Below are 12302 nucleotides of genomic sequence, written 5' to 3'. Positions count from 1 at the left end.
GATAGAAGTAAGGTTACAGTGTAATCAGTTTGGTTGGTACTACTCCGTCTTCTATGAGAAGATGAGGCATTTGCACCAAGTTAAATATGTGATTTGGGATGATTTTGTCTCTTGATCTACACTTGGGTATACCAAACGGAAAGGAAAACCAGAGAGAAAGCCTGGGGGAGGGCTGTGGTTCTAGAATGTTCTCCTCACCTGCATGAACTAAATTTAGCTACTTGTGCAGCAAATACTTAGAGAGCAACCACTATATATTCGGTCCCGGGGATGTTACAGTGAGCTAAACCCCACGGAGGCATGAACCCAGTTTCTAAGAACCTTGCCATTCTGTGAGGGAAGAGAGACCCTGACTCAAAGATTGCCGACATGGTGAGAACTAGAAAAGGAGAAACAGGGTGGAGTTTAGGGAAGGTTCTCTGAGGGTGTGATGCTTTGAGTGAATGATGAAGGAGTTACAGAAGTCAGGAGAGAGGAGGCAGGGGAGGGAGGCTTTGAATGTTGTGATTATTTCACTTAAGCCACAGAATCCCACTGCGAGGTAGACATTATGTTCCAGTTTTTATAATTGAGCCAGCTTGGCTTCCAGAGAAAGCATGTGCAAAGGCCCCAAGGCAAAGCCTTTGAATAGTGCCACTTGGAGCTACAAAGTCAAAGTCAATGCAAGTGGAGTATGGGGAGCTACGAGAGGGTGGGGGATACAGAAGGACTTGGGGGGGCAATATGAGGGTCTCATAAGCCACTGGAAGGACTTTGTCCTCAAAGCAACAGGAGGATCCTAAAGGATTTTAGGGTGTAGGGATACTAAGCACAAGCAGGTTCTAATGAGATATGCTTTTCAGAAAGGCCTCCCAGACATATATGGACAGTAGAAGTGTATGTGGGAGGCCTGGCGGTGATCCAGGGAAGACAGTGGGTTGAAGCAGGGGTGGGGGTGGGGGAGCAAGATGCCGATGGGTAGAAAAGATCAGACTCAGCAGATACGGCAGGTGGAGTGTGCAGGTTCGGGAGTGACGGGACGGAAGGAGAGGAGGGTAGCGGCTTATTCAGGAGGGCCATTTTTGTGTTGGTGACAATTAATCCGTGATAGTTGTACTAGTTACACCTTCCTGAGTGCCTGTCGTGTCATTTTGCAGATGAGAACATCGAAGCTGACTAGGGAAGTACCTATCAATAAATGACTTAACTGGGACTTGAACCCAAGTCTGACTCTTTCTACTTCAACTCTAACAGATTTAACGTTCTGTCCTGTTAGATTGTTTTCTCATCTGGTCAGCTGAAACCATAGCTTTTTTCTCCTCCGCTCGATTCAGCTATATGTGGTACCCCTGCATTCTCCTAATTCTCTTGTCTTTTTGACCATCCGTTATCAGTTATCAGATTTGGGCCATGCTGTGTTTACGTGAAAGCCCTTTCAAATGTAGCAGGGGCCAAAGAAGCCAGCTTTGTGGAATCTGGTTTGTCTGACAGCATTAAATGTCGCCTTCCCCTCATAAAAATGCAGCTTTTTGTTTGTTTTAATGAGCACAGGTGGCCCTTAGACCTGCTTGCCTCCTAGAGGAAGGAATTGTGTAGGAGTGACCTTAAGGGGACTCCCAGCAGGGGGCTATTTGAAAGGCTGTGAGGTGAGCCATCCTGTACCCTCAGCCTTCGTCCTGGCACATCAGAGAAGAAGGAGGCTCTGGAAACGGGCCTGTGGCTCTGGCGACTCATCCACACCTTTTTTGGACAGAGAGAAATCCTCTGCTGCTTGTGGAGAAAGTAAGGCGCTCAAGTATTTCTTTAACAATCAGCTGAGGACCTGCTGTGCGCCAGACGTGCATCGTGATCTCTGTTCTCCTGGCAATCTTGCTGTAGTGGCAAGGACAGACCATAAAGAAATTAAAAATGTAAATCACTAGAGACTGTGGTAGGTGTCAGAGGAAATAAACAGGATCGTGCATGAGAGGATCCTGATAAACTTGTAGCTCAACTTCCTCGCCTGATAAAAATGAGAACTGTGGTAGAACTTGCCTTTCAAGGCTGTTTTCAGGATTAACTCAGGCGTTAGATTAACGTCTTGTGTTGAGAACCATGCCTGGCATATCAGCCGAACGTTTTGTCAGTGTTATTAGCAGTTAATATCTTTGTTATATAATAAGTCGGGGAGACTGCCAATTAAGGCAGTCAGGGAGGACCTCCTGGAGGAGATGACTTTCAAGCTGAGACCTGAGAGCCAAGCCCAGCTCTTCCCGAAAGCTCTAAGGCAGAATCCTACCTTGTACCTTATACCTGCCTCAGCATCCGGGACCGGTCCGTGCCTCGCTGCGACCTCTGCCTCCTTCTTCACGGGTGTTCTCCCTGGGTGTCACCGTGCCTCTGAGTCCTTTCTTCTAAGTACACAAGGACTGCTCTAACCCAGTGCGACCCCTCTTGACTTACCTTCTTAATTACTCAGGCAAAAATGCTTTTTCCAAATAAGGTCATGTCCGCAGGTGGGATTTCAATGTCACTTTGTGGGTGTATGGGGAGGGGCTGTTGGATGAATACAGTTCAATCCACAGCAGGTCTCTGAGTCTGGCCACGCCTTTGGGGGGCTGCGCTGGCTGGAAAGAACTCCCTTGTCCCACCTTCCAGGGCGAGAGCTGCCGCCAGCCCTGTGCGTGCCTTCTCCCTGTCAGGCAGGGCTCACTGGCTCTGTGGCTCTTCCTGGCTGCTTCTTCCAGGCAGGCAGCAGGTGGTGCAGGGGCGGGCAGCGTTGCTAAAGAATGATCCTCCTTTCTCGTCTGTCTCCACAAAACCACTTCCAGATGCTGGGTCCTGTTTCAGGGCACCACAAACTTGTGACTCTTTTTCAGTGGGTGCCCAGCGACTTTGACCAGGCTATGGATATAGGTGGCTTTTCTTAGATGTGTAGGACTGAGAAGACGTGGGGTTCATCTCAGGTGCTTCTTGTAGGGTGTGACCTCGAGCAAATCATTGAACCTCTTGACTTTCGGCTCCTTCCTCTGTAAAATGAGGATTCTGGAGTGGTCCAGAGGCTCTCAACCTTGAGGATGCATCAGAAAGCACTTGGAGGACTTGTGAAAACAGGTAGCTGGGCCCCACCTCAGAGCATCTGAGTCCATAGGTCTAGGATGGGGTCTGAGAATTTGCATTTCTAGAAAGTTCCTAGACTTGGTTGTCACGTGGTGTCACCATGTCACGGTGGGTCTGGGAACCACACCTTGAAAATTATCAGCCTAGACAATCTATGAGATTTCTGCCAGCAATGCTACTGGGTGAGAAGGGATAGGTTTAGGATACGTGGAAGGGGATAGATCCAATAAGGCTGGAAGACTTGTAGCAGGTGGAGAGAGAGAGGTATCAAGAATGAGCTTTGAATTTTGTCTTGAGAAACTGGGTGGAAGATATGCCTTTAATTGAGATGGCAAGCCTTCCCTTTGAGATTGGTGTTACCATATTCATATTACAGATGAAAAAAACAGGGGACACAGAAAAACTAAGCCACCTCGCCCAAAATTATCCACCTAAGGAGAGGAAGAAGCCAGTTCAAGCCTGTGACTCCAAAGGCCATAATTTAAACACTGCTCAGTACTGCCCCTTGCCTGTGGAGCTCTCATCTTCTGGCAGTCAGTAGATGGAAATCATGGAAAATGAGTTGGGGGGCGGGGAGGAGGACTTCTTGGCAGTGAAGGCTGGTGGGTGGGCTTGTCACTGAGAGAGAAGAGCAGCTTGAAAGAGTAACATTTTTCTAGGGAATCACATTAAATAATCAGAGTGGCTTATACCCATGTCAGGCTGAACCGAGATTGACAGCTAATAAAAGCCCAGTAATTACAGGAAAACATCAGATTGAAAAGTGCAGAGATTCTTGAAACACCTGAAGCCATTTAATATATCTTATGTTTGCTCCAGACCAACAAGCAGCTCCCAGAGCAAGACTGGTCTCATTACTGAGCTAATGGACATTATGCTCTGAGGTACCTTTCCCTCTGCCAAATAAATCAGAATTTTAAAAAGTGAAGCCTGAGATTGCCATGCTGCAAATGTTTGCAAGGACATCACTGAGCGTTTTAGGTGTCAAGTTTAATTTGACTTGGCCTGGTCTATTCTCTTAAGAAAGGCTCAGGAGACATCAGCTGGGTCACAGGGAGAATTCCTTCTGCTCCTGCTCTCTGGGCTGTGACAGAAATCAGACCTTGATTCCCTGAGCGTGCCTCCTCAAGCAAGGGTTGCTCCTGTCGCCTGAGCCCAAAGGAGTAAGTTGTGATGCAAGTTGTCATGCCCGCTGTTCTCTGATGGAGGGGGGAGTAGGTGGAAGGAGAGAGACTCACTCACACCTTCTAAAATATGCTAAAACCTTCCTGAGCCCCTACTAAGTTGCAGACACTGCCCTAGGTACTGGGATGATGACAAATGCTTACATATTAGCCAAGAGCAAAAGTGAGGGCAAAAATAAAATGGTAAGCTCTGTGCGTGTGTCCGTCCACCCCGTGCACGCTCCCCACAGAGAGTCAGGCTGTCCATCTCCCACGGGCCCCTTTCCTGCACACACTGGGGGCCTGACGAGGCTGCAACTCTGAGCACCAGTGGCCTCCATGCATTGTAGATTTTCCTGGGCATTTTTTTTTTTTACTTCACAACAGCTCTAATGACCTTGGCATCAAGCTCTTACTGGGGATTAATAACTGGCTGGGCTTAATGGCCCTCACCGTGTCCTGGGCCATTTTCCTAGCCAGCCATTAATTCCAAGCAGTGCCCTCAGCTCTGGTCATTATGGCTCCCTGGACGGGGAGACTGTCCTGAGGCAAAGGGCCACAGCCGCCTTCTCTGCAGGCAAAGGCTTTCACATTATATGCCATGCCTTTTTCTCCCCATGGCATCTAGCACACAGGGCTAGGGTCTTTAGGCAAACACCTGGTTAGGGCACCACATCGTGTCTTCTCTTTATGTCTCAAGAGAGTGGCTTTCTCAGAGAACAGACAAGGCAGGCCGTTGGATCTTATTCACTCATTTACCAATCTATCCATCTATTATTCAGTGTTAATTGAGTGCCTCTTACGGGGTCAGGAAGCAAGAGAGATGATGAAGATCTAATATGGGCGTCTGTGTGTCTTACCAAAGGATGGGATACCTCACTAAATGGGCCTTTAAGGAAAATGTCCCAGAATCAAGGGATGGAGCACTGTGAGGAGGAAGTCAGAGGGAAGGCCTGGCTAGCCAGTGGGTTCCCCGGGAGCTACCTGCGCTCCTGCATTCTCCATGGAACTTTAGTTCCTAGACCCGCTAACAGAGCTGCAAGTTCACTTTCCCGTCCTCTGCTCGGTGATTCATGAACCCAGCATCTGCGTGCTTAATGGAGGAACATGTGAATACGGCATCAGGAATCCTAACTCACCAAGGCATGTGTATCTCCACCCTTATCATTAAGACACCAAGGATTAGAATCATCCTGGGAAACAGGGTCATGGAGTTTGTATAATTTCTAGTCATCCTTCCTCCCCAGACATCATCTCTCCTTCCGAAGGCAGAAAACAGACTTCATTTCCTCCTTGGGAAGTGATTCAGCCTTTGGTACGCGCTCTTCTCAGCTGTGGGAAATGTAACATTCTGTTTAGAACCGCTATTGTCATTTTATGGGCACCACTTACCAAAAGACACTTAAGGCATAATTCAGACTTCACTCTTTTGCTCATTGTTTGGTATCTGCACAAGGCAAAGAGTGGTGTTGTCGCCCGAGGTAATCAATCCCTCGGAGTCCAGGCAGATGGGCAGGAATCATGAGGGAGGGACTTCTGGACTGGGCGGACCCAGCATGTGTGGGTGGCGGCTAGTGACCACAGAGGATCAGTAGGGTACAGTCAGGAACCTTGGCCTTCCTGGAAGGGTCTTCTGCTCCCCTCACATGCACAGAGGCGGGAGAAAGAAGGCACTGGAATTTCCATAGGTGACACGGGGTTCACCTGTCAACCAGCCTATGCTCTGAGAATCACAGCAGAATAATTAATTATGGGGAAGAGAGATGCGGAGACTTCTCTTCAGAATGTTTTCTCCAGTAAAAATAAGCACAATGTCTTGTAATTGTCAGTCACGCTAGAAAATTCAAGATGATAATTCAGGGTGAGTCTGATGAGAAAAAGCAGGTTCCAATGGCCTGGGGGTCCAATGAAATGAAATCCTACGAAGTGACCTTATTAAACAAATGTACTGAGTTACATGGCACCTCACCGGTGTACTGAGTGCTCAGCAAGTGTCTTTTAAATGAATGAACAAATGAATGTCAAGCGACCACAAGTATCTAGTTGATCTCCTCTTTGTTTTACAAGTTAGAATGCTAAGGACCTGACATAACATTCAGACCCTGGGTCTCCTGACCCTAATCATCGCAGAGGAACATGATATTTGCAGATACCCTTGTCAATCTTGTAGGACATTTTTTAGTGGGTTTCCCAAGTAGAGATTTCCTAGGATGCAGACTTTCCAATATGTCCCAAACAACCCCTAACAAATTGGGAGTTTTGGTCACCCTGAGTGTCCGAGGTTGCCCTGCAGATCCTCCTGCTCTGCCATTTACCCTCCACCAGCCCTCACCGCCAAGCTCCCACCTCCACCTCCACTTCCCTCCCGGCCAACCGGGCTCAGGCTCTGCCCCTTTGGTTCAACTGAGAGTCTTGTGGCCAACGCCACCCAGGCATCCCAGGAAGATTTGGTCTTAAGTACCTGTTACTCTCCTTTACTTAAGGCTCTAGATGGATGGGGTCTACTGTTATCGGGGCCCCAAGGATTGGACGTATTGGATATAAGACCTTTGTCACTTTACCGCATCCAGCCGGCCCCATGCCCTAAAAGCAATAACACTACTGGTTAAGAAACAGCATCACTGAGCTTCTGGGGTTGAGAGAGGAAGGAAAGAAGGCAATGACTTAAGAAGACATCTCATGGCACATGTTCGATTTATTCTACTGCACCGTGGTGCCGTGATGGTTAATCCTACGGGCTCTGCAGTCTGATTTCCTGGGTTTGAATTCCAGCTCTACCACTTCCTAACTGTATGGCCTTGAGCAAGCTCCTTACTTTCCCTATCCCTGAAAATTCTCATTAGTAAAATAAGGGTGATAATATAATGCCCTTCTTATGGGATTATTTGAAGGATTGATGCAATTATATAAAAAGCTCAGAACAGTGTCTGGCCCATAGAGACATCTCATCGCTATTAGCAAAAGGGTCTCTCTCTCCATTGCCCCCCTCCCCCCGCCTTGCTGTGCTCTAAACAGCCCCCTTGACTAAGACTTTGGCACAGGCCTCATCCTCTCACACTTTATTGCATGTTTTGACTGACCTACTGTCCCTCACTTAAGTGTAAACTTCGAAGGGTTTCTGTTTTTGCCTTCCATTTGCATTCTCACTGCCCATAATAGTGCTTGTCACCTAAGAGTAATTGGGTGTCAAATGAATGATGAGATTTGCAACGGTAGAATCTCCACTTCATAAGCTTCTATGTCAATTATCAACCCGAAGTGATCGGCACCGACTTAGTGAGTGTCTGCAATCACTCCACTCCAACAGGTAATCCCAAGAAGGGTCTCATTACCCAATGATCACGGCGCCGGCTCCTATGTAAAGACTGGGCTCACCCCCACTCCCCTGCAACTGCTATTTTTCAAATACTGGCAATTTCAAATGGCCTGGTCTAATACTATGTGCATTTTCATTCAACCAAGATAGAATGGGGCATTCATTATCCTCATTTGGAGATGAGAAACCCAAGATTCTCACAGGTCAGTGGCTTGCCAAGGTCCCACAGTTAATAGGTAATGGAGACAAGGCTGGACCGGTTGTATAACCCCCCAGAGCTGGTGCCCTTGACGACCATGCAGTGTGGGAAGGTGGCTGTCCTCAGGTACCCTTGTCTCGTTCTGAAGGCAGAGCTATGGCTCAGGAAACTCCCAGGGTAAATAGAAGCACTAAGCAGGATGCGACTTCCCGAAACCAGGCAGGGAGCCAGCGCGTCCTGTTCAGCGCTCACAGAGAAGAAGGGCCGAGGCTCTGGGGCACGTGTAACAATGCAGCTCTCCTTCAGACCATTCTTGATTGTCATTTTCTTGTGCACTTGCCGGCCTTGGCCTCCGGCCCTAATTACATTATCTGCAAACAGCAACTAAGAGATATTTCTCATTAAACATGAACAGGGGAATGTTTAATGTGTGGGAACTTAGGCGTTCAGAAAGCAAATCATTGGTTCAAGGTGTTGAAATGAACCTTGTCATTGGAGTTGTCCCTGGTGGGTGCCACAGGGCACGTGTTCACCGGCTGAGGTCGGTGCTCTGAGCTTGGGGATTTTGTTTTGTTTTTACATTTTTGAAGATGGACCAACTCAGTCTTGCTCCCTGTCCTTTTAAAACAGAGAAACTATCCTAGTTGTCCTTTCAAAATTATGGCATCTGAGGGATTACAACATGCATGTCTTCCTCCCTCCCCCTGCCATGTGATTCTTAGGCGATGTTTATTCAGGATAAACATGTTTGTACAGCAGCCAAGAATATTGATACGCGCTTAACTTTCAATAAGGTGACTTAAGAACTTCCAGGCTCATGTCAGAGCAAATGGTAGTGTAGTCTTTACTTCATTTTGGGGGTAACTTTGGATTCAGGAAGACCTGGGTTTGAAGGCGTGACTTCAGTACTTGCTAGTTATGCGTCCTTGGGCGGATTTCTTTACATCGCCCCTCTGTAAAATGGCAGTGACAGCGACCTTGCAGGGTTGATATGGGGATTTGGTTATTTAATACCAGGGTTTGACAGGTCAGTGCAAGCCTTCTTACGGTCTTGTCATCTGCTTTGGGAGAGAATGAAAGGAAGGGCTGATGAGACCCCAGCAGCAGGGATAGATGCTGACATGGGAGGGGTAGAGGGGGACCCGGCATCCTTCAGCGGCAGCAAAATGACCCGCTGATGCCAAGTGAGGGTGGCCTGCTGATGACGTCCTTCCCCTTCTGCTTTCTAGCCCCTGAAAATGCACTGCGGGGACTGTGCCCTGGTGACCAGCTCGGGGCACCTGCTGCGCAGCCGGCAAGGCCCCCAGATAGACCAGACAGAGTGTGTCATCCGCATGAATGACGCCCCGACGCGCGGCTACGGGCGCGACGTGGGCAGCCGCACCAGCCTGCGGGTCATCGCACATTCCAGCATCCAGAGGATACTCCGCAATCGCCACGACCTGCTCAACGTAAGCCAGGGCACCGTGTTCATCTTCTGGGGCCCCAGCAGCTACATGCGGAGGGACGGCAAGGGCCAGGTCTACAACAACCTGCAGCTCCTGAGCCAGGTGCTGCCGCGGCTGAAGGCCTTCATGACCACGCGCCACAAGATGCTGCAGTTCGACGAGCTCTTCAAGCGGGAGACCGGCAAAGACAGGTAGGGGGCCTGGCGGGGAGGGGCGGGGCCGCATCTGCGCCCCTGGCCGCGCTGCTGGTGGAGTCACCCAAAGCAAAACTTCGGCTGAGGCTTTTTGTGGGGGCCCCGCTGCTCATGCCATTGATAGCGCTCGCCTCCAGGGGGCCCTGGTTGCCCAGCTGCTCAAACCGAACTCATTAAGACCAAGTTAGCCAAGCTCTGAGACTCTACATGGGTAATTCAAGGCCAAGTCTTTATTTGGGAGGAGCAGGCTACACAGTTGCTCGCTTACCCTGTAGTCAGTGCAAGATAATAGTTTTATTGCATTTCCTTTTACTCGTGTGAATGCCGACCTCAGGGAGGGTATGGGTTTATTCTTCCCTTTCGAAGCAAACATGCATTCAGTGCATCGATTTTTTTTTTAATATTTTATTTATTTATTTGACAGACAGAGATCACAAGTAGTCAGAGAGGCAGGCAGAGAGAGAGGGGCGAGCAGGCTCCCTGTGGGGCTCAATCCCAGGACCCCCGAGATCATGACCTGAGCTGAAGGCAGAGGCTTAACCCCCTGAGCCACCCAGGTGCCCCCAGTGCATCGATTTTTGATGAGTATCTACCCCTCCACTGTAGCAGGCACTGGGGATACAGTCGAAAACAAGAGAGATCTAGGCCCTCCCTTCCCGGAATATAAAGTTTCGCCAGGTGTGCAAGCATTCGCCAAGCAGTGGCCCACGTGCTAAGCGTCAAGCAAAGGAAAGAAAATAGTGCTGTGACATGCAGGATGGGGAGACCTGCCATGGTCCAGGGCCAGGTTTTGCAAACTATCCATTACTGCTCAGTAATGGGACTCGAAATCAATGTGGTGAGTCACGGCAAGATTTTTTTTTTAATGCAGTGGGATAGAATGGCATGGAATGAGATGGACTAGAACAAACAATATCCGCAGTCATCCCACATAAAAATACATATATAAGGTTTTCTGAGGTAATGAGAATGTTCTGGAATTAGATAGTGGTGATGATTGCACAACCCTGTGAATACACAAAAAAGAAACCACTGAATTACACACTTCATGTTTTTTAAGATTTTATTCATTTATTTATTTGAGAGAGAGGACAGGTATGTGCATAGGGGACAGAGGGACCGGAGTGGGGGCTGGAGAGGGGAGAATCTCAAGCAGTCTCCCTGCTGAGCATGGAGCCCGACCCGGGGCTTGTTCTCAGGACCCTGACATCATGACCTGAGCAGAAACCAAGAGTCAGTCGCTCAATCCACTGAGCCACCCAGGTGCTCCTGTTCACTTTTTTCAAGTTTTATTTATTTAAGTCATCTCTGCATTCCATGTGGGGCTCGAATACACAATCCCAAGATCAAAAATCACATGCTCTTCCAACTTAGCTGGCCAGATGTCCCTGAATTAACACATTTTAAAAAATAAAATGAAATGAAAACCATCACACGCACATATGTGTATAATCTCAGTTGTGATGTGAAGTGTTATTTCTTGTTATAGGTCAAAATATTTTGAAAAGCACTGGCCTAGGAGCTGAGGGAATGAGGAAAAGTCTTTCTCCAAAGGATATATATAGTTAAGCTGAGACCTGGGCCAATAAGTATTTATCCAGGTAAAGAAGAAGCTGGGAAGGGGAGGGAAGCCTCCCTGTGGGTACAGGGCTCGGAGGTGAGAGAACGCACAAGGGGTTGGAGAAAAGTCCTTTAAGGCTCCAATCCGGAGGGCTACTGGCGGGGGTCGGGGAGTGGCCCTTGAGGAGGCCGAGATGAAGGGCCACCAGCTGGCCCAAGCTAGGTGAAAAAGAAAGGACAGCTAGGTATCAAAAGGCATGGTGCAGTGTTGTAGAAATACACAACTCGAGGCTGGAATTCTGACTCTATCTTTCACTGGTTACATGACCCTGGACAAGTTATCTAACTTGCAGTGACCTCAGATGAGAAAAGGGCATAGCGACTAGGCTCATAGGACTGGTCTAAAGATTAAATTTGTTTCCTTAATTCTAAAACATGTAATTTTATAATTAATATATATTTAATGATATAATTTACCCCCTTCCCTTACAAAAACTGTTGCCAGGTTGATTTCTTAAAACTAAAAAGACACGATAAACGAAATGAAGAACATAAAGTATGAAATCCATGGTTAGGCTAGGTTGGGGAACTTACTATCAGAGAGCAGGGTCTTAGAGAAAGACCAAAGCTTTGCCCCAACTTCTTTGTAAGGAGGACCATTCTTTTTAAATTCTGGAAACCTTGGGACCCTTTAAGAGCAGGTCCAGGCCAGGGTGAGCATGGCATGTGATGAACAAAAGAGGGGGGAGCTGGCTGCTGGCCCAGCGGCCTCTGTGGTTAGCCCAGCCTGCAGATCACATAGGGGATCCTGGTCATCACGACATCCAATTTTACTGCCCTGTAAAAACCACAAATCAGAGGAGGGACTGTCACACATTTGAATGAGTTATTTAACTAGCAGAGCATTTTATAAGGGAAGAAGAATGAGAGGAGTTATTTACAGTTTCATTTTTGCTCTCTGGAAAATTTGAAATAAGTAGTAACGCTCCTCAATAGAAAACACTTTCCCTCTTTGTAGTTTAATGGTTGTTTGCTAAATTTAAGAATTCCTGAAACGTGGCTGCAGTCTAAGCTATTTAAGGTAACTACACTTTGTCCTGCGTCTTCTTAAGGGATTATTTTAAGTTGGTAACTTGGAGACTAATCACTCCACCCTTTGGTCACTTAGATCTTCAGGAAACACGCTCACATGGAGATATATCTTTTTCACTAAGCTTATTAAATTCTGACCAGCGAAAACTTTGTTCTGTGGGTCGGTCTCTCTGGTGAACCCAACTGGTAGAGGGAACCAAGTCTTTGTGTACGGGCTACTGGGCCTTTCACGTGCAGACATCCATCTACAAG

General features: G+C 47.9%; 1 protein-coding gene across 2 annotated transcripts in view; it reads left to right on the top strand.

Moving 5' to 3' along the window:
• Window positions 1–12302, top strand: part of ST6GALNAC5 (ST6 N-acetylgalactosaminide alpha-2,6-sialyltransferase 5) — a 172964-nt gene that overhangs the window by 140587 nt on the left and 20075 nt on the right. For both annotated transcript variants that reach the window (XM_046007163.1, XM_046007172.1), the window contains exon 3: window positions 8986–9395. In XM_046007163.1, the coding sequence (XP_045863119.1) occupies window positions 8986–9395 (410 nt within the window). The remainder of the gene's footprint in view (window positions 1–8985; window positions 9396–12302) is intronic.

This window comes from Meles meles, chromosome 1, assembly GCF_922984935.1.
Source record: "Meles meles chromosome 1, mMelMel3.1 paternal haplotype, whole genome shotgun sequence".
NCBI classification, from domain to species: domain Eukaryota; kingdom Metazoa; phylum Chordata; class Mammalia; order Carnivora; family Mustelidae; genus Meles; species Meles meles.
Note: the sequence above shows the minus strand (reverse complement) of the source record. Positions and strands in the feature narration are given on the sequence as shown.